The sequence below is a fragment of the Helianthus annuus genome, chromosome 11 (assembly GCF_002127325.2).
Source record: "Helianthus annuus cultivar XRQ/B chromosome 11, HanXRQr2.0-SUNRISE, whole genome shotgun sequence".
Taxonomy (NCBI): domain Eukaryota; kingdom Viridiplantae; phylum Streptophyta; class Magnoliopsida; order Asterales; family Asteraceae; genus Helianthus; species Helianthus annuus.
Genome location: NC_035443.2, coordinates 102,358,828 through 102,385,462, shown reverse-complemented (window position 1 = coordinate 102,385,462; position 26,635 = coordinate 102,358,828). Strand labels below are relative to the sequence as shown.

At 43.4% G+C, this 26,635-nt stretch overlaps 1 protein-coding gene across 1 annotated transcript; it reads left to right on the top strand.

The window, feature by feature from the left end:
• Nucleotides 1–12,123: 12,123 nt before the first annotated feature.
• On the top strand, nucleotides 12,124–13,011 carry LOC110888166. The gene has a single exon (XM_022135705.1). It carries the CDS (start codon nucleotides 12,124–12,126, stop codon nucleotides 13,009–13,011), a length of 888 nt encoding a protein of 295 aa, XP_021991397.1.
• Nucleotides 13,012–26,635: the final 13,624 nt, after the last annotated feature.

Genomic DNA, 26,635 nt, shown 5'->3' with positions numbered 1-26,635 from the left:
TCCTGACCACTGTTGGACTCTGTATGCCCAAGACACATATTAAATTGATGTGGCTAATACGTTATGATCCAAGTCGAGTCATACCCAATAACAAGCTAGACAAACACTTACAATATTTATATATGATATGATCAAACAAATAAATATCAACACTTAGAATATTTAGAGATTGGTTTTCTAAATAATTGCACTTGACAAACTAATAAATTATATGGATAATTTATTTTGAGAGAATGATTTATTTTGTTATTTAATGGGTTAAATAACATAATAAAAATAGCATAAGTCTTATAACATATGAGGTTATATTTTATAAAAGTTATAAAATACGTTGCAAAACACTTTTCACTCACACAAACCCTAGGAGCTCTTTCTCTCTCTCTCTCTCTCTCGTGAAGCCGACGGCAATTCCCAACTCTCGAAGATCCTTGTGTTCGGATCATCCTCGTTACACACTCTGAACCGGACGTGGTTGACCACCTTATAGCTTAATTGAACCTTGTTGTGTATCTGCCGAGCAAACCAAGGGTTTTGATCATATGGCTGTTGATAAGGATGAACAAACTGAGGATAGTTCAAACGTTTTTGCGAGAAAGATCCGAAGTATCGATGGGAAACCTTTTGAGCCAAGACAGAATTCACAAATTCCTACGGTTTCAGAAGTGGGTAATAAGAAGGTTCGGTTCATGTTACCGCTGAATGATACTGAATACGTTCTTGGCTGTTCGGATTCACCAGATGAGGATTATGCATTGGTTTTTGATAGGCGAAAGGTATCATTTGTGCTCCCGCTAAATGATGTCAGCCCTGCTAATGATGTGTCCAATGCGGTTATTGATTTTTTTAATACAGGGAAACTTCTTCGGGAATTAAATCACACTCTTATTGTTCTTATCCCTAAAATCCTTTCTCCGTCTGTGGTTACAGAGTACCGGCCGATTGCCTGTAGCAATGTTTTCTATAAATGCAATAGTAAGATTGTTGCTGAAAGAATTAAGGTGGCGTTGAATGATATTGTCAGTATCAATCAATTGGCGTTTGTTCTGGGGCAAAAGATCTCTGATAATATTTTGTTAACTCAAGAGTTGATGCACAACTACCACAAAAATATTGGCCCTCCTAAATGTGCGTTCAAAGTTGATATTCAGAAGGCCTATGACACTGTTGATTGGAACTTTCTAAAGAACATCTTGGTTGGGTTTGGGTTTCATCCTAGTATGGTTCACTGGATCATGGTGTGTGTTTCTACTACCACATTTTCAGTGTGTATTAATGGTGATGTTCATGGTTTTTTCAAGGGTAACCGGGGGTTAAGACAAGGGGATCCTATCTCGCCGTATCTTTTCACTCTGGTTATGGAGATTCTTATGGCCATCTTACAGCATGCGGTAAGGATTGATTCTTCGTTTAAGTTCCATAACAAGTGTGAGCGTCAACAGATTATCAATCTATGTTTTGCGGACGACTTTTTTATTTTCTTTAAGGGTAAGATTGCTTCGGCCAGGTGTATTATGAATTCTCTCAATTCTTTTACAAAGATGTCGGGTTTGTTACCTAGTGTTCACAAGAGTACAGTTTTTTTTCTCTAATGTGCCATCGTTTGTTAAAACTGCTATTCTGAATATTATGCCGTTTAGGGAGGGTACGTTGCCAGTAAGATATCTGGGTGTGCCTCTTATTTCTACTCGGCTTATTTATAAAGATTGTGATGTGTTGGTGGAGAGGTTGGAGAAGCGTATTATGCATTGGCAAAATAAATTCTTATCTTTTGCGGGCAGAGTGCAACTTATTATATCGGTTCTGTCCTCTTTGCATGTTTACTGGTCTTCTGTGTTTATTCTTCCTTCGCGGGTGGTTCTTAACTTGGAATCGCGAATGTGAAATTTTTTATGGTCTCATGACAGTGCTTTTCAAAAGGGCAGTGTGACAACTCGAACTTTAGACTCGTTTTGTGTAACGTTGCGTGTCTATACGATATTTTGAATTAATAAATGTTGCATGAACTTTGTGAAAATGTGCAATGTGTTGCGTTATATTGAATGTATGTATGTATGTATTTAACGATCGAACCGTACAAGCTCACATCATTCACACAAGGCCATTGGGCCATATCATTTGATTGGGCTCAAGGACGGCCCAAGGTAGAACCGGCCCCTCTCTTAACCGTGAAAACACTTAGGGGACTTGGCCCTTCTCTCATCTGGTTACAACACATTATCACACACAACCCTAGTTGTTATCTCTCTCTCTCTCGGCTGCTTAGAACCCGACGGCACAAGGCACAAGAGGATCATCGTCTCTCTTTGATTTCCAACCGGTTAGTGTATGTTGTTTGTTTATTATTTGATTGTATGTGATATGAATTCACATGATGTTTACATGATGGTTGTTGATCGATCTAGACTAGTTAGAATATGTGAACATATCTTATGATCTTAACTCAAAAATTGGAAGTGTAGATATGTGGTAAACGGCTGTGATGTGGTAAACGGATTCATGTTTATGAAATTGGTATTGTATGTTGATGTAATCTGTTGTTATGATTCTGTCTTTATTAATGCTCATTGATCGGCCCATGCGTGTTGAAGTCGGATATGTTTATGTGTTTGGTTATATGTTCTTGGTTTCGGATTACTACTGTTCAAACGAAATTGTGATGAAAAAGACCTGTTTGATCGATACTAGGTTAAACACATGTTGGAAATATTGTTAATTGATTGAGATAAAATTGGTAACTGTTATGAGAATTGTAACTGATTGCTTAATCCATGGAAGTTGTTAATCAATCACACAAGACCAACCGATCGTACAAGGGAGCCCCACCCGTACAAGCTTCCTGGATCGCACAAGGTCCAATTGTTTGGGCCTGTTACGCTGTGATGTGTTGGGCCGGACTGCCCAAGGTTCCACACGCACAAGCTGGCTCGATCGCACAACTGGGCTGGCCGCACATGTTGGTCCAACCGCACAAGGGCACATGGTCGTACAAGCGATATAGTCGCACAAAACATCCAGTCGCACAAAGCTGCCTGTCGCACAAGGTCCCTCGGATCACACAATGGCAGCTGGATCGCACAAGCACACACTGATCGCACAATCATGTGGGCCGTACATGTGTTACTTGATTAGTTGGGCCGGATGAACTGTTGGGCTGGACGGGTCGCACAACCCCAATTGGATCGCACAAAACTGCCATACGTTTTATAGGATGGGCCGAGACCACTATGTTTGATTTGTTTGGACCGATTTATATTGGATCTCTTATGCATGTTATTGGGCTTGTTCTACTTCACACATGTTAACCATATTGATTGACTGATTTCGGGTTGTTATGATATGCATACGTGGTTGCCATGATACCTACGTGCTAACAACGTGTTCACCTGTATGATATATACGTGCAATGTTTGAACCGAACCTGACTTGTGTGGTAATCTGTTAGGACGTGGTTAACCTGTTAGTCAAGAGTCTTTTATTTGTGTATCTGCCGAGCAAACCAAGGTGAGTTCACACAGCCAAGGCATGGGATTCCCGGGTTGGGAATTGGGTTGGATATGATATTGTGAAAGGAGTTACTCGTACTTACGCATATACCAGACTATAGACCATCGTCCTCAGGTTAGTCAGGACACGTTACGTAAAGCCTACGTAACCCAGTATATTTGCCATATGTCTCCCGGGTCGGGAAGGACACGTTACGTAAAGCCTACGTAACCCAATACCATTCACTGGCTTCCAGGTCGGAAGGCCACGCCGCGTAAAGCCTACGTAGCCCCCACGCGTACCACTGTCCTCGGGGAAGGGCACGTCACGTAAAGCCTACGTGACCCTGTACGTTTTCCTGTTCTCGGTAAAGAAGAACACATGGTCGGAAGTTAGTCTAGTAAGTACCGTTAATGAGAAACCCTCATTAGCCAGGATAAGCATGGGAAGCCCCCACCTTTAGTACACACTAGTATGGGAAGCCCCCACTAGCTATACTTATGCATTACGTTATGAACATACTTTCTGTGAACTCGCTCAACTAGTTTGTTGATTATTTGCTGCATGCCTTGCAGGACCTTAGGTATACTTGGAGCTTGCACCAGAGGAGAAGCGGGTCGTTGTGGACAAGAACTCGTGAATGCTTATTAAACACTTTTACATTCACACATTGATACTTATGTTTTGGGTTTTACATTTAATGCTTCCGCTACTTAAACAGTGTTTGGTTTTGAACACCAATTATGTCTTTGATTATTATTAAATGCTATGTTTGATATAATTGGTGGCTTGATCCTGGTCAGTCACGCCTCCAAGCGGTGGTACTCCGCGTGTGGGATTTTGGGGGTGTGACAGATTGGTATCAGAGCCATTGGTTATAGAGAACTTGGTTTTAATATGGGGAAAACGTTTTTATTAAAACCGGACTATAACCAGTACAGTGCTCTCAACGATCCACAACGACGCTTCGCTCCACGTGCAAGACTCGACATCCTAGGTAATAAGGTTCATGTTTATTGCCTGTTTGCTAGAACTGCTTAGAACTTTGCTCGCATTATGCTTAGATACACATGCTTTGATTTCATGAGAACACCTATATGCCTACGCTTTTCTGTCATCGCCCTATTCGCGAACCATTCTTACGTATGCTACTTGTTACTATGAAGATCATGTCTGGAAGAATCAACATGACACAAGCCCAGCTAGAGGCTCTTGTTCAAGCCCAAGTCACAGCGGCACTTGCGGCTGCTCAAGCAGGTAGGATAACCTGTAGTTATAACTTACGCTAGGATCTTTAGATCCTACACTCCTAAACTAGCTTTTGTATTTAAACTTTGCCCTACTCGTACACAATAGGTCAACACGCGCAGCAGCCTGTCTGCACGTTCAAGAACTTCATGGACTGTCGTCCAAACTCTTTCAGCGGCACGGAAGGAGCAGTGGGACTACTCCACTGGTTCGAGAAGCTAGAATCAGTCTTTGAAATGTGCGAGTGCCCTGAGGCTCGCAAGGTCAAGTTTGCCACCGGCACTTTGGAGGGGATAGCATTGACTTGGTGGAACGCCCAAGTCCAGATCTTAGGGTTGGCAGCTGCTAACGCCACCCCATGGAACGATTTCAAGGAACTCATCAAGCGTGAGTATTGCACGCGGGAAGATATTCACAAGCTGGAAGACGAGCTGTATAACTTGAAAATGGTTGGATCGGAAATCGAGGCGTATACCAAACGGTCCAATGAGCTGGCCGTTCTGTGTCCTACTATGGTGGACCCTCCATACAAGCGCATAGAGTTGTATCTCAAGGGATTGGCGCCAGAGATTCAAAGCCACGTGACGTCGGCTAACCTCGAAAACATCCAGGAAATTCAGCGTCTCGCTCACCGTATCACCGATCAGGCAGTGGAACAGAATAGACTGCCCAAGCGTGTTAATGCTACTGCTAATGTCACCACCTCAGTTACTCCTGCTACATCTGGTGACAGTAAAAGAAAATGGGATGGGGATTCCAGTAAAGGTTCAGCATCTGTTCAGCCACAGTCTCAGCAGCAGAAGATTGATCACTATCAGAGTCCCAGTCAGCAATCCTCTAGTGGTCACAGGCAGAGGAGATATCAGGGTAGTCAACCCAGGTGCCACAACTGCAACAGGCATCACCACGGCCCATGTAACAAGGGTCGTTGCCAAAGGTGTCTAAAGATGGGTCATGAGGCCAAAGACTGTAGGAGCCCACGGCCTGCGAATCAGAATCAGCAGCCTCAGCAACCAGCTCCACAGAACCAGAATCAGCAGCAGCAGCCACAGCGTGGGAATCGGGGATGTTTCCAGTGTGGGGCTGAAGGTCACTTCAAACGCGATTGCCCTCAGAATCGCAACAACAATAACAACCAGGGCAACGGCAACAATAACGGCGGGAACAACAACAACAACGGCAATGAAGCTCGTGGTCGCGCTTTTGTACTAGGTTGAGGCGACGCAGTGAACGATCCCAACGTTGTTATGGGTAAGTTTCTCCTCGACAATATTTACGTTACTGTTTTGTTTGATTCGGGTGCGGATACAAGCTATATGTCTGTGAAAATGTGTCAACTGCTAAAACGTGCACCAACACTTTTACCCACCAAACACGTAGTAGAGTTAGCTAACGGTAAAAGTCTAGAAGCCACGCACGTAGTTCAGGGTTGTAATCTTATCCTAGCTGGCCAAGCTTTCTCTATCGACCTCATTCCCATAGTTTTGGGAAGTTTCGACGTTGTGATTGGGATGGATTGGCTTTCCCAACACCAGGCAGAAATCCTATGCAGCGAAAAGGTTATTCGCATTCCTCGTTCTGGTCAGGAACCTCTAGAAGTTCAAGGCGACAAGAGTGGTGCTGTGGTTGGCATCATCTCTTTCTTGAAGGCTCAGAAGTGCTTACGTAAGGGTCACGCAGCCATTTTGGCTCTTGTTACAGACGCCTCAGCAAGGGAAAAGAAATTGGAAGATATTCCAATTGTACGTGATTACCCTCAGGTGTTTCCTGAAGACTTACCTGGCTTACCGCCTCATCGTCAGGTCGAATTTCAGATCGAGCTCGCTCCAGGAGCAGCACCCATAGCTCGCGCACCATATCGTCTAGCTCCATCGGAATTGGAGGAATTGTCAAAGCAACTGCAGGAACTCTTGGAAAAGGGTTTCATACGTCCAAGCTCTTCGCCTTGGGGAGCTCCAGTACTTTTCGTGAAAAAGAAAGACGGTACGTTCAGGATGTGCATCGACTACCGTGAACTCAACAAGGTGACGGTGAAGAACCGTTATCCTCTTCCACGCATCGACGACTTATTCGACCAGCTGCAAGGGTCGTGTTACTATTCGAAGATAGATTTGAGGTCAGGGTACCATCAGCTGAGAGTCCGGGATGAGGACGTCTCCAAGACTGCATTCAGAACTCGTTACGGACACTACGAGTTTCTCGTCATGCCATTTGGGTTAACAAACGCGCCTGCTGTATTTATGGATCTTATGAACAGGGTGTGCAAACCCTATCTTGACAAGTTCGTCATTGTTTTCATCGACGACATCTTGATTTACTCCAAGAGTCAGGAGGAACACGAGCAGCATCTTCGTCTCATTTTGGAACTCCTTCGGAAGGAACAGTTGTACGCCAAGCTTTCTAAATGCGACTTCTGGCTTCGTGAAGTCCACTTCTTAGGCCATGTAGTGAACCAGGATGGGATCCATGTCGATCCGTCCAAGGTAGACTCGATCAGAAACTGGCCTGCACCGCGTACACCGACAGAAATACGACAATTCTTGGGTCTGGCAGGTTATTACAGACGGTTTATTAAGGATTTCTCGAAGATTGCGCAGCCACTCACACTACTGACACAGAAGGGTGTCACCTACCGTTGGGGCAACACGCAGGAAACTGCTTTTCAGTATCTAAAGGATAGGCTTTGCAGTGCACCTATTCTTTCACTGCCAGAGGGCACAGATGACTTCGTAGTATATTGTGACGCATCCATACAGGGTCTGGGATGCGTATTGATGCAGCGGGATAAAGTGATTGCCTACGCCTCTCGTCAGCTAAAGGTTCATGAACGGAACTACACGACGCACGATTTAGAGCTGGGAGCTGTTGTTTTTGCGCTTAAGATATGGCGACACTACCTGTACGGTACCAGGTGCACGATTTACACCGATCACAGGAGTCTCGAGCATATCCTTAAGCAGAAGGATTTGAATATGCGTCAACGACGATGGGTCGAGTTACTTAACGATTATGAATGCGCTATCAAGTACCATCCAGGCAAAGCCAATGTTGTGGCTGATGCCCTTAGTCGAAAGGACACTCTACCACGGCGCGTGCGAGCGCTACAGCTTACGATTCAGTCTAGCCTTCCAGCACAGATACGAAATGCTCAAGTAGAAGCATTGAAGCCCGAAAACGTCAAGGCTGAAGCCTTACGCGGCTCACGACAGCAAATGGAACAGAAGGAAGATGGCGCTTATTATGTAACGGGCCGGATTTGGGTCCCTCTTTATGGCGGTTTACGCGAACTTGTAATGGATGAAGCTCACAAGTCTCGCTACTCGATACATCCAGGGTCGGATAAAATGTACCATGATATCAGTACTACCTATTGGTGGCCTAGCATGAAGGCCCACATTGCTACGTATGTTGGAAAATGTTTGACCTGTGCGAGAGTCAAGGTCGAATATCAGAAACCAGCTGGCCTACTCCAGCAGCCTAAGATACCTCAGTGGAAATGGGAAGAAATTTCCATGGATTTTGTTACGGGTTTACCTAGATCCCAGCGTGGGAACGACACGATATGGGTCATAGTTGATCGACTCACCAAGTCTGCACACTTCCTGCCGATTAAGGAAACGGACAAGTTCTCCACTCTCGCAGACGTCTATCTTAAAGAAGTTGTCTCGAGGCACGGGGTGCCCACATCTATCATTTCGGATCGCGACGCACGATTCACGTCAGAACTCTGGCAAGCAATGCATAAATCTTTCGGCTCACGATTAGACATGAGCACGGCTTATCACCCTCAGACGGATGGGCAGTCTGAGCGTACGATTCAAACACTCGAAGACATGCTTCGGGCATGCGTCATTGATTTCGGCAACGGCTGGGAAAAGCACCTCCCTTTGGTGGAGTTTTCTTACAATAACAGTTATCACACCAGCATTCAAGCCGCTCCATTCGAGGCATTGTACGGGCGTAAATGCCGGTCACCACTCTGCTGGGCAGAGGTGGGAGATAGTCAGATCACGGGTCCAGAGATTGTTGTGGACGCCACAGAAAAGATTGCACGAATACGACAACGCATGGCGGCAGCACGCGACCGTCAGAAAGCCTACGCGGACAAGCGTAGAAAGCCATTGGAATTCGAGGTCGGGGACCGGGTTTTATTGAAAGTTTCACCCTGGAAGGGTGTGGTTCGTTTTGGCAAACGGGGCAAACTGAATCCGCGATACGTCGGACCATTCGAAATTATAGAAAAGATTGGCAAAGTAGCCTACAAGTTGAAACTACCAGCTGAACTCGGGGCAGTTCACAATGTCTTTCACGTATCGAACTTAAAGAAGTGCTTATCAGATGAAAACCTCATCATTCCTTTTAAGGAACTCACTATCGACGAGCGGTTGCAGTTCGTTGAGGAACCAGTAGAAATCACGGACCGGGATGTGAAGGTCCTCAAACACAAGAGAATCCCTCTTGTCCGAGTTCGTTGGAACTCCAAACGTGGCCCAGAGTACACCTGGGAACGCGAAGACAGGATGACAGAAAAGTACCCCCATTTATTCGGGAACCAGGCAACCACTACTGAGACTGAAGCTACTACTTCGGAATTTCGGGACGAAATTCCAGATCAACGGGGGGAGGATGTGACACCCCAGGAAAACCAGTGAACAGTACAGTTTACCTAGCTTCCTCAGTGAGTGCATACCAAATTTCGGGACGAAATTTCCAATTAGTTGGGGATAATGTGACAACTCGAACTTTAGACTCGTTTTGTGTAACGTTGCGTGTCTATACGATATTTTGAATTAATAAATGTTGCATGAACTTTGTGAAAATGTGCAATGTGTTGCGTTATATTGAATGTATGTATGTATGTATTTAACGATCGAACCGTACAAGCTCACATCATTCACACAAGGCCATTGGGCCATATCATTTGATTGGGCTCAAGGACGGCCCAAGGTAGAACCGGCCCCTCTCTTAACCGTGAAAACACTTAGGGGACTTGGCCCTTCTCTCATCTGGTTACAACACATTATCACACACAACCCTAGTTGTTATCTCTCTCTCTCTCGGCTGCTTAGAACCCGACGGCACAAGGCACAAGAGGATCATCGTCTCTCTTTGATTTCCAACCGGTTAGTGTATGTTGTTTGTTTATTATTTGATTGTATGTGATATGAATTCACATGATGTTTACATGATGGTTGTTGATCGATCTAGACTAGTTAGAATATGTGAACATATCTTATGATCTTAACTCAAAAATTGGAAGTGTAGATATGTGGTAAACGGCTGTGATGTGGTAAACGGATTCATGTTTATGAAATTGGTATTGTATGTTGATGTAATCTGTTGTTATGATTCTGTCTTTATTAATGCTCATTGATCGGCCCATGCGTGTTGAAGTCGGATATGTTTATGTGTTTGGTTATATGTTCTTGGTTTCGGATTACTACTGTTCAAACGAAATTGTGATGAAAAAGACCTGTTTGATCGATACTAGGTTAAACACATGTTGGAAATATTGTTAATTGATTGAGATAAAATTGGTAACTGTTATGAGAATTGTAACTGATTGCTTAATCCATGGAAGTTGTTAATCAATCACACAAGACCAACCGATCGTACAAGGGAGCCCCACCCGTACAAGCTTCCTGGATCGCACAAGGTCCAATTGTTTGGGCCTGTTACGCTGTGATGTGTTGGGCCGGACTGCCCAAGGTTCCACACGCACAAGCTGGCTCGATCGCACAACTGGGCTGGCCGCACATGTTGGTCCAACCGCACAAGGGCACATGGTCGTACAAGCGATATAGTCGGACAAAACATCCAGTCGCACAAAGCTGCCTGTCGCACAAGGTCCCTCGGATCACACAATGGCAGCTGGATCGCACAAGCACACACTGATCGCACAATCATGTGGGCCGTACATGTGTTACTTGATTAGTTGGGCCGGATGAACTGTTGGGCTGGACGGGTCGCACAACCCCAATTGGATCGCACAAAACTGCCATACGTTTTATAGGATGGGCCGAGACCACTATGTTTGATTTGTTTGGACCGATTTATATTGGATCTCTTATGCATGTTATTGGGCTTGTTCTACTTCACACATGTTAACCATATTGATTGACTGATTTCGGGTTGTTATGATATGCATACGTGGTTGCCATGATACCTACGTGCTAACAACGTGTTCACCTGTATGATATATACGTGCAATGTTTGAACCGAACCTGACTTGTGTGGTAATCTGTTAGGACGTGGTTAACCTGTTAGTCAAGAGTCTTTTATTTGTGTATCTGCCGAGCAAACCAAGGTGAGTTCACACAGCCAAGGCATGGGATTCCCGGGTTGGGAATTGGGTTGGATATGATATTGTGAAAGGAGTTACTCGTACTTACGCATATACCAGACTATAGACCATCGTCCTCAGGTTAGTCAGGACACGTTACGTAAAGCCTACGTAACCCAGTATATTTGCCATATGTCTCCCGGGTCGGGAAGGACACGTTACGTAAAGCCTACGTAACCCAATACCATTCACTGGCTTCCAGGTCGGAAGGCCACGCCGCGTAAAGCCTACGTAGCCCCCACGCGTACCACTGTCCTCGGGGAAGGGCACGTCACGTAAAGCCTACGTGACCCTGTACGTTTTCCTGTTCTCGGTAAAGAAGAACACATGGTCGGAAGTTAGTCTAGTAAGTACCGTTAATGAGAAACCCTCATTAGCCAGGATAAGCATGGGAAGCCCCCACCTTTAGTACACACTAGTATGGGAAGCCCCCACTAGCTATACTTATGCATTACGTTATGAACATACTTTCTGTGAACTCGCTCAACTAGTTTGTTGATTATTTGCTGCATGCCTTGCAGGACCTTAGGTATACTTGGAGCTTGCACCAGAGGAGAAGCGGGTCGTTGTGGACAAGAACTCGTGAATGCTTATTAAACACTTTTACATTCACACATTGATACTTATGTTTTGGGTTTTACATTTAATGCTTCCGCTACTTAAACAGTGTTTGGTTTTGAACACCAATTATGTCTTTGATTATTATTAAATGCTATGTTTGATATAATTGGTGGCTTGATCCTGGTCAGTCACGCCTCCAAGCGGTGGTACTCCGCGTGTGGGATTTTGGGGGTGTGACAGGCAGGGCAAAAGTTTCTTGGAAAGCGGTTTGCGTTCCTAAGTATGAGGGTGGTTTAGGCATTAGATGGTTTGGTGACGTTAATAAAGCTCTTATGTCATCACATATTTGGAGTATTCTTACTAGACGTGGCTCTCTGTGGGTGGAATGGGTTAACTCATATAGGTTGAAAGGTAAAAGTCTTTGGGCTTGTAAAGTTCCTTCTACTTGTTGCTGGTCGTGGAGGAAGATACTTCAAATTCGGCAGGTTATGAGGAGTTTCGTATGGTCTCATGTTGGGAACGGTTTGAGTACCTCGGCTTGGTTTGATACGTGGAGTGATATAGGTCCGCTAAATCAGGTCATCTCGCCTAGAGTTATCGCGAATGCGGGGTTCAATATGGAATCTAAGTTTTCTGACGTTTATTCTAATTCTTCTTGGAGATGGCCAGTCGCGTGGAGAGATATGTTTCCTGTTCTTATCCAACTTGATCAGATGTCTTTTGATTCGAATAAGGCAGATAAACTTTTGTGGCGCCAAGGGGATCAGCTTCATGAGTTTTCTTCGGCTAGGGCTTGGGACTCGGTCAGACATCGTGAAATGGAGGCTGAGTGGTGTCCTATTGTTTGGTTCGCTCAGTGCATTCCTCGTCATGCTTTCTTAATGTGGCTTATTATGAGACGCAAATTACTTACGCAGGATAAGATTTTAAATTGGGACTTCTCGCGAAGGAAAAATATGAACATGATGTGCTGTCTTCTTTGTTATGCCAATCATGACTCTCATAGTCACCTGTTTTTCGAATGTAACTTTTCTACCCAAGTTTGGCATATGGTTAGACATAAAGTGGGAATGGATTCGGCTCAAGCGAATTGGGAGGATATAGTTGCTTGGCTTCTAGTGCGGGCTAAGTCCAATTCAGTTTTTAACTATGCCGCTAGATTGTTGGTAGCGGCCAGTGCTTATTTGATCTGGCAGGAACGCAATGCGAGATTATTCAAGAACCAGCTGAGGCCTCCAGAAGCTATAAGTGAGCTCATTATCCAACAGGTTCGTTACAAATTGATGGGTGCAAAGCTGAAGAAGTGTGACAATGTGCGAAGACTTCTAGGTGCTTGGGAGATTTATGGAACTGAGCTTCATGATGGCAGTGGCTGATTAAGTTGTTTTTATTTGCTTTCTCTAGAATATTGTCTAGTTTTGAGTTCCTGTTGGTAGTGTTTTTGTTTTCTCGTTGTTTACTTTCATGGGGCATGTTGTGACAACTCGAATTTCCAAGATTCCTATTTCGCATTTATTGCACGTTCATTTATTGTTTAGTTGTTTATTTGCACAATTGATTGCTATGGAATTGTATACGTTTTGATTCAATGAAGTGTATTGCGTGTTTGTGCATGGTTATGTGTTAATTGTGATAGACTTGTCAAATGCATAAACTTGGTGGTGAAACTGTGAAATTGTTTGAGATGGTGCATCATTGTAAAATATAATAATAGAGGGTGTAAAGAGTCATTAGTGAAACATAAATAATATTTAACCCTAAATCATTCACTAAACCTCACACAAGAAACAAGGCACGTACTTTCATTCTTTGGTTTTCTCTGGCAATCATCACATCATCATTGGCAAGCTATTCATCACTTTCGATTTCCACATTTTCTCTAGAATCAACACAAGGTAAATGATTATTGTTTATTGATTGTTTGATTGTATCAATTCTTGGTTATTAGAATACTTGTAAACCCTAGCTTTGATTTGGTGGTTCTGTGCTTTAATTTGATTCTGATTATTGTAATATGATAGTGATTAGTTGTGTAATGGTTTGTTTGTGTCAAGATACTTGATATGCTACAATTGTGATTGATAATTGGATTAAATTGGTTGCCAGTATATGTAATTAGGGTTTCACGATTGTATGAATATAAGAACGTAACCATTACAATCAGTACAATGGAATCGAATATCTAATGAAATATGTTTGTCAGAGTTTTATGTGAATCATGCCTTGAATCCGAGCTTTAATTGTACAAGTTTGTCTGAGTTTTTGCATCATAGTCTTGTCCGAATTTCATGTGAATTGCATAACGTATCCGAGTTTTATATACACTACTATAGTCCGATGTTTATTATAAGTGTGGTGGTCCGAGTTATTTGATGATTTCATATGTTGTCCGAGCTTTTGGAAAGGACAAGCTCTTTGTCCGAGTTTTGTAATAGTGGCCTTGGTCCGAGTTTTGTAATGATGCAAGGGGTCCGAGTTTGTGACCCACTACCTTGTCCGACCTTTGTGACCTTTAGAAGGTCCGAGTTTCTTAAGGAGGTGTATGGTCCGAGCTTTTGCAAGGGGACCTTTGGTCCGAGTTTTGCTTGTAGGAGGGGTAGTCCGACCTTTGTGACCCCCACCTGCTTGGTCCGACTTTTTGACCCTCACCCACACCCCTTATCCGAGTTTTAACCCCCCACACTTTCCTATCCGACTTTTAAATAGGGAAACCCCCCCCCCCCCCACACTTGTCTGAGTTTTATGAAGGGCAAGGCCCTGTCTGATGTTGTGTGATGTTCAAATTGAAACAATGAATTGTATGTTATATAATGTTCAAGCTGTAATAACAGTCTGTGATTAGTATTTATCCAATCGGGAAGAGATATCAAAACCCTCCCTCCTCCTGGGCGATTTTCGATCATCATGAACCCTAGTTTCTTTGAGATTCGTCTGTATAACAGTCTGTGATTAGAGATTGTTTATCAATTCTCTATAACGAACTAGTTAGCAGTAGTAATCAATCTGATCTTAGGGTTTTTTTTCGTTTCTTTTCTCAATCGCCGCCTTAGTTGCTGCTTGAAGATCCTGATATATTAGTTTGGTTGTTATTGGTCGCGGTTAACTGAGTTTAATTCAGCTAGACTGATACTCTGGATTAATGTGTTAAGGATTGAATTACGGCGCTAGGGTTTCAGGATTAGGGTTCTTCTCGTTCTGCGTTTTCTTTGGCCGGCTGGGTTTCTTGTTTTGTTCTGGTGATTTGTGTGCATGGAGGGTAATAGTGGTGGTCACAATCCGCTGAAGGAAGGAGTCACACCGGGGACGGAGGAGAAGTCTCCTCCAATTCGTGGTATTGGGCTGAAGGTAACTAATATTGAGGGAAATAATCTGTTTCCAAGACGGGGTTTGTATTCTACCAATAATAGTTCGATCCTTGATGGTTTACTCGAAATCTCTAAGCCTGTGGAGTTGGATGGTACGTCTGCATGTGGAGGGAATTACACGGCGACGAAGAATGATACCCATGCAAACCCTAGTGGTGCACCTAATGAAAACCCTAATATGGCCGACAAGGGTATGATGAGTAATCAGTTTGGAATGCAAGGGAGTCAGAATGTCCGTAGGGATTCAGGTAAGCATCAGGTTTCTTATGCTGATTCTATTGGGGCTTCGAGTTCCAGGAAGGTGAATTTTAGAACACTTGCAAGTACGGTAGCTCATGAGGGCTGTGATGTAGTGCTGCCGCAGGAGTCTGTGAGGGCTGTTAAAGAGAAGCTTGCGTATACGTTGTATGGGTACTTCCTTGGTGATCGTGTTGCCTACCCTGTAGTTGAGTATTTCGTCAGGAATAATTGGAAGAAATTTGGCCTCCAAAAGACTATGATGAATGCGAGCGGTTTTTTCTTTTTTAAGTTTGCGGACGAAAGTGGTATGCTGAATGCTATGAAAGAAGGTCCTTGGATCATTCGCTCTCAACCATTGTTTCTTAATATATGGTCACCATCTTCGAAGCTGGAGAAGAAGGAAGTTAAAACTGTGCAACTTTGGGTTAAAATACACGAGGTTCCTCTTGCTGCTTATACAGAGGATGGTTTAAGCATGATTGCAACGGCTATTGGGAATCCTATAGTTTTAGACTCGTATACCACTTCTATGTGCTTAGATTCGTGGGGGCGTAGCAGTTTCGCTAGAGCTTTGGTTGAAGTTTCGGCTGAAAATGATTTTAAAGAAGAAATTGTGATTGCTGTCCCAGAGTTGGAAGGGGAGGGTTTTACTAAGGAAAAGGTGTATGTGGAGTACGAATGGAGCCCTCACCGATGTTCTTTTTGCAAGGTTTATGGCCATCATGATGGTGATTGCCCAAGGCAAGTCAGGCAGGTTACGAAGGCTCCGGCTGTGATTCAAAAAGCCTCTAAAGTTCCTAATGCAAGAGGGCCTTCGAAAAAGCCAGTGGTAGACAAGGATGGGTTCATGGATGTGGATGCTAGGAAAACGGCTAAGAGAACGGGGTTTCCGGTTAACAAACAAAAGCAGAGATTTGAATACCGCCCGGTTGGGTTAAGAACGACTGGAGAGCCTAGTAAATCAACATCAACATCGAGGTTTGCTTCAGCCAATCCTTTTGACGTGTTAAATGATTCAAGGAACGACCAAGAAGCTGGTGGTAGTGGTGTAGGAGATGTGCAAGATGATTCGGATGATGATGAGGTACAGGAGGTTTATAATGAGACGGCTGAATTTCTTGTCAATGATGCTAGGAAACCTGATTCTAAACAAGGGGCAAGCACTCCTTTTTCATCGGTTATCAATGGTTAGTCTTGCTTCATGGAACATAAGGGGGTTGAACCGCCCTCTGAAACAAACGGAGGTTCGACAAGCTGTTAAGGACTACAATTTGAGTTTTTGTGCTATTCTGGAGTCGCATGTTGATGTTAGTAGGCTGAGTCAAGTTTGTAATTCTGTGTTCCGATCCTGGGATTGGACGTCAAATGGAGCTCTTTGTAGCAAGGGTACAAGAATCATTATTGGCTGGAATCCATCTGTATTTGATGTTATGGTTCTGTCACAGACCGATCAGGTTATGCATTTACAACTTTTTCTCAAAAATGATAACAAAATAGCCTTTTGCTTGGTTGTATACGCAGCTAATTATTATGTTACCCGACGGGAGTTATGGCACCAATTGTCTATGCATAAAGTATTTGTTGGAAATAACCCTTGGTTTCTAATGGGCGATTTTAATTCGGCTCTGAACTTGGAAGATAAATCAGTGGGGGCCTCTTCTGTGTCTCTCAGTATGAAAGAGTTCCAAGAGTGTGTGGATGACATTGAAATGTTTGATATTAATCGGTCTGGTCTTCATTTTACATGGAGCCAGAAGCCTAAGAAGGGGATTGGATTGCTGAAAAAGATCGATAGAGTTTTGGGTAATACCCAGTTTGTGAGTAAATTCCCGAATGCTGTAGCTCTTTTCCACCCGTACCGGCTTTCGGATCACTGCCCATGTATTTTGAAGCTCCCGGATGCTGGTATTTTGAAACCTCGGTCGTTTAAATTTGCTAACTTTCTAGTGTTCAAACCTGAATTCTTAGATATTGTAAAGAGGGGGTGGGAGTCTAGAGTAAATGGAGTGCATCAGTTCCGGGTTGTTAAACGTCTTCGGCTATTGAAAAAGCCTTTGCGTGCTATGCTTTTTAAGCAAGGTAACCTGCATAAAAAAGTGGAAAGTCTCCGTGAGAAACTTGATGTCATTCAGGTTTCTATTGATAAACAGCCGAATAGTGCAAGTCTTCGGGTCGAAGAAGCCACGCTAAGTGCTGAATACCAAGTAGCGTTGTTGGATGAGGAGCGTTTTTTAAAACAGAAAGCCAAAGTGGATTGGTTGAGGGCTGGGGATATGAACACGGCTTTTTTCCATTCTTCGTTAAAAAACAAAAATCATCGCAGCCGTATTGATGTTATTCGGGATACGGGGGGTGTTCTCTTTGAGGGCAATCAGGTTCATAAAGCTTTTGTCGATCACTACGAGAAGTTTTTGGGTTGCAAAGATGATTTGTCGCTGAATCCGGCTCCAGATTTGTTTTCGAAAGTCTTGGATCCTATTGTTGCGGATTATATGTGTAGGCAGGTGACCGTAGATGAGGTAAAGAAGGCTATGTTTTCTATCGGCATTGACAAAGCCCCTGGACCGGATGGGTATACGGCAGCCTTTTTCAAGAGTGCATGGCCGATAGTCGGTGAGGATGTTTCGAGGGCCATTATTGATTTTTTTGATACTGGATATCTTCTTCGAGATCTAAATCACACTCTTATTGTGCTTGTGCCAAAGGTTCTTTCCCCATCGGCTGTGACTGATTTCAGGCCGATAGCTTGCTGTAACGTCATTTATAAATGCATTAGCAAGATAATTGCGGAGAGAGTGAAGGTGGCTTTGAATGACATTGTTAGCATTAACCAATCTGCATTTGTCCCAGGGAGGAAAATTTCTGATAATATTCTGTTAACCCAAGAACTGATGCACAATTATCATAGGAATTCGGGTCCCCCAAGATGTGCTTTTAAAGTAGACATCCAAAAGGCCTATGATACGGTTGATTGGAAATTCCTTAAAAACATTTTGCTTGGATTTGGGTTTAGCAATAAGATGGTTGACTGGATCATGGTTTGTGTATCCACAGCTTCGTACTCTGTCTGTGTCAATGGCAATGTGCACGGGTTTTTCAAAGGTAACCGGGGTCTTCGTCAGGGAGATCCGCTATCCCCGTATTTATTCACTCTTGTTATGGAGGTTCTCACGGGCATTCTGCATCATATGACCAGAATTGATTCTTCTTTTAAATTTCATAACAAATGTGAGAAACAGCATATTATCAACCTCTGTTTTGCAGACGACTTGTTCCTTTTTGCTAGAGGGGAAATTGCTTCGGCTAGATGTATTATGGATTCTCTCTCCAAATTCTCTAAAATGTCGGGGTTGGTGCCTAGTATTCAGAAAAGTACGGTGTTCTTCTGTAATGTCCCAAGTTATATTAAAAATGCTATTCTGAATATTATGCCGTTTAAAGAGGGAACCCTGCCTGTGCGTTATCTTGGGGTTCCCCTAATTTCGTCGGGGCTTCTTTATAAAGATTGCAGTGTTATGTTGGAAAAGCTTGACAAACGCATCACACATTGGAGGAACAAATTACTCTCGTTTGCTGGTAGATTGCAACTCATTATTTCTGTTTTGTCATCTATGCATGTATACTGGTCTTCTGTCTTTATTTTGCCGGCTAGGGTTATTCATGAATTGGAGGCAAAAATGAGGAATTTCCTTTGGTCTAAAGATTACGCGTTCCAGAAAGGTAAAGCGAAAGTCTCTTGGAAAGTTGTGTGTCTCCCTAAATATGAAGGCGGATTGGGGATTCGGCGGTTAGGGGATGTTAATAAAGCCCTTATGACTAATCATATTTGGAGTATTGTCACGAGAAGGAATTCTTTGTGGGTGGAATGGGTGCACAGTTACAGACTTAAAGGTAACAATTTCTGGATTTCTAAATCTGTTTCAAATAGTTGCTACTCCTGGAGGAAACTTCTTCAGCTGAGACCGCAAATGAGACAGTATTTTTGGTCGGATATTGGTGATGGTTCTAGGACTTCGGCTTGGTATGATTCTTGGTGCGGTCTAGGGCCTCTTGGAAATTTTATTTCGCCTAGAGCTATTACGAATGCAGGGTTTCGCTTGAATGACTCTGTGTCTGATATTCAGTTGAATGGAGAGTGGAAATGGCCGATTGCATGGAGGGATTTATTCCCAGTTTTAATCCAGCTTGATCAAATCCACGTTAACCCAAACAAACGGGACAGATTCATGTGGTGTGATGGTAGCGATCGGAGTGGGTTTTCAACTTCAGGCGTGTGGAATTCGATTCGATATAGGGATACAGAAGTAGATTGGAGCACGATTGTATGGTTTACTCAATGCATCCCGCGGCACGCGTTCCTCATGTGGCTGATTATGCGAGGCAAGCTTCTTACGCAGGATAAAATCCTAAGCTGGGATTTCGAGCGGCGTAAAAATATGAACATGATGTGCTGTTTATTATGCTATGCTAATCATGATTCTCATAGCCATCTGTTTTTTGAATGTAATTACTCAGCTAAAGTTTGGGAGATGATGAAACAAAAGGTTGGTATGGATTCGGTTCAGCCTAAATGGGCCGATATTGTAAACTGGTTACTTGTCCGTTCCAATTCTAAGCAAGCTGCGGATTATGTGGCTAGAGTGGTGGTTGCGGCTACAGCATATGTTATTTGGCAGGAGCGTAATGCTAGGATTTTCAAGAATCAGCTAAGGCCGCCAGAGACTGTTGGTGCTCACATAATACAACTGGTGCGTTACAAGTTAATGGGAGCAAGACTGAAGAATACTGCGAATGTGCGCAGGCTTTTAAGAGAATGGGAGGTCCATGGCAAAGAGATTCTGGATGATGGGGGCTGATTAGTTTGTTTCTGTATTTGTTTCCTAGTTGTTTAGACTAGTGGCTTTGGGTTGTCTTTTGTTGTTTTGGTTGTTGCTATTTTTGGCTTACTTTCATGGGGTATGCCTCATGATTGAACTAGTGTAGACTCTCTACACTACTTGGTTTGTTTTGGTTTTGTTGATATATAGAATCACCGGGGTAACCCTTTACCCAAAAAAAAAAAAAAAAATGTTCAAGCTGTAAAGATGTGTATGTCACTTGTTTAAGCCGCAAACTCTATTAAACCTGTTAAGCTTATTAACAATGATAACATGTTACGTTAGATTAAACTGTGTAATCAACGACGCGACGCGTGAATTATGTGAATACGATTAACTGTTTACGTGACGTATGATTCTATATATGATCGTATGATTCTGAATACAACTGTATGATCTTGCATGTATTAGCATTCTATGTGATATCATCCTGTACACAAAGCACACAAACCACAGTTGCTTGAATATCAATGACTTACAAACCTTAATTGGAGGCAAACACTTACATTGTATCATGTGCAACATATCCTAGGTCGTGTGTAACGGACTTAGACATTTGATAAACCCTAGAGCATAGCATACCGAGCAAACCAAGGTGAGTTCACACAGCCAAGGCATGGGATTCCCGGGTGGGAATTGGGTTGGAAGAATTGAATTGGATAATTACTCGTACTTACACTGTTGCTAGACTACAGACCATCGTCCTCAGGTTAGTCAGGACACTTACGTAAATCCTACGTAAACTAGTATCTACCATTGTCTCTCAGGTCGGGAGGACACTTACGTAAAACCTACGTAAACTTATACCTACCACTGTCTTCCGGGTCGGAAGGTCACTTACGTAAATCCTACGTAAACCCCACACGTACCACTGTCCTCGGGGAAGGGCACTCACGTAAATCCTACGTGTCCTTGTACGTTTTCCTGTTCTCGGATTTAGAAGAACACATGGTCGCAAATAGTCTAGTAAGTATAAACATGGGAAGCCCCCAGTAGAAAGGTTAAACGTGGGAATCCCCCACCGGAAATAAATATATAATTACGGAAAACCCCCACTATTAGTACATGCATATGTGGGAAGCCCCCACCAAATGAACATACGTATTACTGTTACGAACTTACTTTCTGTGAACTCGCTCAACTAGTTGTTGACTCTCTGCTGCATGCCTTGCAGGTCGTTAGGAACATGGAGCTTGCACAGGGAGGAGCGGGTCGTTGTGGAGCATGGATCATGAATGCTTAACTAAACACTTATGACATTTCATACATTATTATTTATGTTGGGTTTACTTACATGCTTCCGCTACTTAAACAATGTTTGGTTTTGAACATCAATCATGTCGTGATGAATTACATTATCTACTTTGGTTATTAAATGTTGTGTTCGATATGATTGGTGGCTTGATCCTGGTCAGTCACGCTCCCAAGCGGTGGTATTCCGCAGGTGGATTTTGGGGGTATGACAGATTGGTATCAGAGCCATTGGTTATAGAGAACTTGGTTTTAATATGGGAAAACGTTTTTATTAAAACCAGACTATAACCAGAACAGTGCTCTAAACGATCCACAACGACGCTTCGCTCCACGTGCAAGACTCAACATTCTAGGTAATAAGGTTTATGTTATTTGCCTGCATGCTAGAATTACATAGAACTTTGCTCGTGGTATGCTTAGAATACATTGCTCACTATCTGTTATTGCTTGAGAACACTTGTGTGCTTACACTCTTCTGTCATCGCACTATTCGCGAACCTTTCTCATTTATGTTGCCTTTGATGTGAAGATCAATGGCCGGGCGCATCAATTTGACACAAGCTCAGTTGACGGCTCTTATCAACGAACAAGTTGCTGCGGCACTTGCAGCTGCAAATACAGGAGGTATACCCTGCAGTCGTAACTCATTCTAGGATCTTTAGATCCTACGTTCCTAAACAACTCTTATGTTTAACCTCGTTCTGTATTTAAACACTAGGTCAACACGCTCATCAGCCTGTATGCACTTTTAAGAACTTCATGGACTGTCGTCCAGGCACATTCAGTGGCACCGAGGGGGCAGTGGGACTCCTCCATTGGTTTGAGAAGCTAGAGTCGGTATTTGAAATGTGTGAATGCCCTGAGGATCGCAGGGTGAAGTACGCCACTGGCACGTTGGAAGGAATTGCGCTAACTTGGTGGAACGCGCAAGTCCAGATTTTAGGGTTGGCAGTTGCTAACGCCACCCCTTGGAATGACTTCAAGGAATTGATTAAACATGAATACTGCACACGGGAAGATATTCATAAGTTGGAAGATGAGTTGTACCATCTGAAAATGGTTGGGTCGGAGATCGAAGCTTATACTAAACGGTCGAACGAGCTGGCCGTGCTGTGTCCAACTATGGTGGACCCTTTAATCAAGCGCATTGAGTTGTATCTCAAGTGTTTGGCGCCAGAGATTCAGAGCCATGTAACATCGGCTAATCTTGACAACATCCAGGCTATTCAACGCCTCGCTCATCGTCTCACAGATCAGGCAGTGGATCAGAACAGGCTGCCAAAACGCATCAGTGCTACTACTACTGCTGTCACTACTTCTGCTACTCCCAGTGACAACAAAAGAAAGTGGGATGGGGATTCGAGCAAGGGTTCAGCAACAGTACAGTCTCAGGCTCAACAGCAGAAGATTGATCACTACCAGAGTCCTAATCAGCAATCTTCTGGTGGTCACAGGCAGAAAAGGTATCAAGGATTTCACCCCAAGTGTCACAACTGCAACAGGCATCACAGCGGCCAGTGCAACAAGGGTCGTTGCCAAAGGTGTCTCAAGATGGGTCATGAGGCCAAAGACTGTAGGAGTCCACGGCCTGCAAATCAGAATCAGCAATACCCACCACCAGCTCCACAGAACCAGCATCAGCATCAGCAGCAGCAACATCGGGGCAACAGGGGATGTTTTCAGTGTGGGGCTGAAGGGCATTTCAAGCGTGATTGTCCCCAGTTGAACCAGAACCAGAATCGCAATAACAATAACAACAACCAGGGCAATGGGAACAACAACAACGGGGGAAACAACAACAACAATGGCAACGAAGCTCGGGGTCGTGTTTTTGTGCTGGGTCGAGGAGATGCAATGAATGATCCCAATGTGGTTATGAGTAAGTTTCTTCTCGACGATATTTATGTTACTGTCTTATTTGATTCGGGTGCTGATACAAGTTATATATCGCTAAAAGTGAGTAAAATGTTAAAACGTACACCAACACCCCTAAACACCAAACATGTCGTAGAGTTAGCTAATGGTAAGAGTGTAGAAGCCGCACATGTAGTCAAGGGCTGTAACATCGTCTTAACTGGTCAGACCTTCTCCATCGACCTCATACCCATAGTTTTGGGTAGTTTCGATATCGTTATTGGGATGGATTGGTTATCCCAACATCACGCAGAGATCCTATGCAAGGAGAAGATAGTTCGCATTCCCCGTTCGGGTAAGCAACCTCTCGAAGTTCAGGGCGACAAGAGTGGTGCTGTGGTTGGCATCATTTCTTTCTTGAAGGCACAGAAATGTTTACGAAAGGGGCACACTGCTATTTTGGCTCTAGTTACAGATGCATCAGCAAAGGAAAAGAAATTGGAGGATATTCCAGTTGTACGCGAATTTCCTCAGGTGTTTCCTGAAGATTTACCTGGTTTACCGCCTTATCGTCAAGTTGAATTTCAGACCGAGCTCGCTCCAGGAGCAGCATCTATAGCTCGCGCACCGTATCGTTTAGCTCCAACTGAACTGGAAGAACTTTCTAAGCAACTACAAGAACTCTGCTCTCTCTCCTAAATGGCGATTTTGTTTGTTCTTCATGAATCCTATGTTTTTCTTCGTGATCTTGTGTATAACAGTCTGTGATTAGAGATTTGATCTCGATAACGAACTCGTTAGCACTAGGGATCGATTTAGAACTAGGGTTTTTTTTCGTTTTCTTCTTCCAATCGCCGCTCTAGATTTTGATTCAAGAACCCTGATTTATTAAACTGGTAGTCGTTGATTGCGGTTAACTGAGATTAATTTAGCTAGATTGATGCTCAGGTTTAATCGATTAAGGGTTCAGGTTTCAAACTAGGGTTTATAGGATTAGGGTTTTGTTTATCTTTGTCTTCGTTCTTTGGTTGCGGCACTAGGGTTTTGTGGGTTCGGGTGCATGATTGTTTTTTGTCTGGTTTCACGTGAGAGTTGCTTCATTTAGTTATGGAAGATCGTTCTAAGTCGAGTGGGAATGCTTCTAACGTCCTGCATGATTGCGGTAAGTCGTCTAATTCTGAACCGGTGATGGAGGAGCTGTCAACACCTGGAACAGCTCCAGTTCGTGGAATTGGATTGCGGGTAACTAATATTGAAGGTAACCCTTTACTACCGAGAAGGGGTATGTATTCTACGTCGAATGTTTCGATTTTGGAAGGATTGATGAGTATTTCCAAGCCTGTGGAAAACCTGTTCGCTGCTGGAGAAAGTTCGACCATGCCTTATAAGGGTGAAACGGTTAATATTCAAGCGGAATCAAAGGGAGATGAGTTTATGCAGGGTTCGGATACTAGTCAGAATGATGGGGAAAAGGGTGTGAATGTGATGTCTTATGCTGAGCTAGTGGCCAAGCCAAAGGGTAAGAACTTAAACTTTCGGTCTCTTGAAAGTCTTGATCAACAGGAGGGTTGTGATGTAGTTCTCCCAAAGGAATCGATTCGAATGGTTAAGGATAAGTTGGCTAACACAATCTATGGGTATTTTCTGGGAGACCGAATAGCCTATCCAGTTGTTGAGTATTTTGTGAAGAATCAATGGAGGAAGTTCGGGTTACAAAAAACGATGATGAACGCCAATGGATATTTTTTTTTAAGTTTGCGGACCAGGAGGGTATGAGGGCTGTTCTAAAGGCGGGGCCATGGATCATTAGATCGCAACCGTTATTCTTATGTGAATGGTCTCCCACTTCTAAGTTGGAAAAAAAGGAAGTCAAGAGGGTTCAGTTATGGGTCAAGATTCACGAGGTTCCTATTGCTGCATACACGGAGGATGGGCTTAGCTTGATAGCAACTGCAATTGGTGAGCCTAAACTACTTGACTCGTACACCACGTCAATGTGCATGGATTCATGGGGACGTAGTAGTTATGCTAGAGCTTTGGTTGAAGTTTCGGCTGAGAAGGATTTGAAAGAGGAGATCACAATGGCTATCCCGAATCTAGAGGGTGAGGGATATGTCAAACACACGATGTATGTTGAGTATGAGTGGAATCCTCTTAGGTGCTCACACTGTTGTGTGTTTGGGCATTCGGATGATAACTGTCCGAAGCAACCGAGGAATATAGCTAAACCTGTGAAGGATGATGGGAATCGGAATTATGGGAGTAAGCCGAAAAATGTGGATCAAGGACGTCGACCTGATAAAAAGCCGATAGTTGATGCTGATGGGTACATGGGGGTGCAAGCTAAGAAAGTGGCTAGGAGAACGGGATATCCTATGAATAAACCAAAGCAGAAATTCGAGTATCGTCCTGTTGCCGCTAAACCGAAGGATGTGGTGAAAAATGTGAAGCCTTCTAGTAATATCTTTTCGAACAATATGTTTGATGCTTTGAGGAATGAAGGTGGGGAGCAAGGGCAGAGTAGTAGGGATGCAGGAGGTGATCAGGATGAATCGGACGAGGAAGAGGTGCTTGAAGGTTATAATGAAACTGATGAGTTCATTATGGAAGGTACTCGAAATACTACTAAAAAAGGGGCAAGCACTCCTTCTCCGTTAGTTTCTGATGGTTAGCTTAGCTACTTGGAATATAAGAGGGTTGAACCGTCCTCTTAAACAAAAAGAGGTTCGTCAAGTAGTTAAAGATAATAATCTGAGTCTGTGTGGTATTTTGGAGTCTCATGTGAATATGGTGAATCTTAGTAAGGTTTGTTCTTCTGTTTTTCGACGTTGGGATTGGACTTCTAATGGGGGCTGTTGTGATAAAGGAACTCGTATTATCATAGGGTGGGACCCGGAGGTTTTTGAGGTCATGGTTCTTTTCCAATCGGATCAACTCATGCATCTTCAGCTTCTCTTTAAACATGACAGGCGTATTTTATTTTGTACTATTGTTTATGCGGCCAACTACTACATTACTCGACGTGAGTTGTGGGCTCAGTTATCTATGCATAAGCATGTGGTGGCCGATAAGTCTTGGGTGATTATGGGAGATTTTAACTCGGCATTGCACCTTGAAGACAAGTCTATGGGAGCGTCTTCATTGTCAGCAGGTATGCGTGATTTTCAGCATTGTGTGGTAGATTTAGAAGTCATGGATATTAATCGATCGGGTCTCCATTTCACATGGAATCAAAAGCCGAAGAAAGGGATTGGTTTGCTTAAAAAGATTGATCGAGTTATGGGTAATTCTCAGTTTATTACTGAATTCCCGAATTCGGTGGCGCTCTTTCATCCTTATCGATTATCGGATCATGCTCCATGTATTCTCAAAATCCAGAACCAAGTAAAAGTAAAACATAAGCCGTTCAA

Coding starts and splice junctions, on each gene's coding strand:
- LOC110888166 (XM_022135705.1), top strand. CDS start 12,124: ATGAGGAGTTTCGTATGGTCTCATGTTGGGAACGGTTTGAGTACCTCG.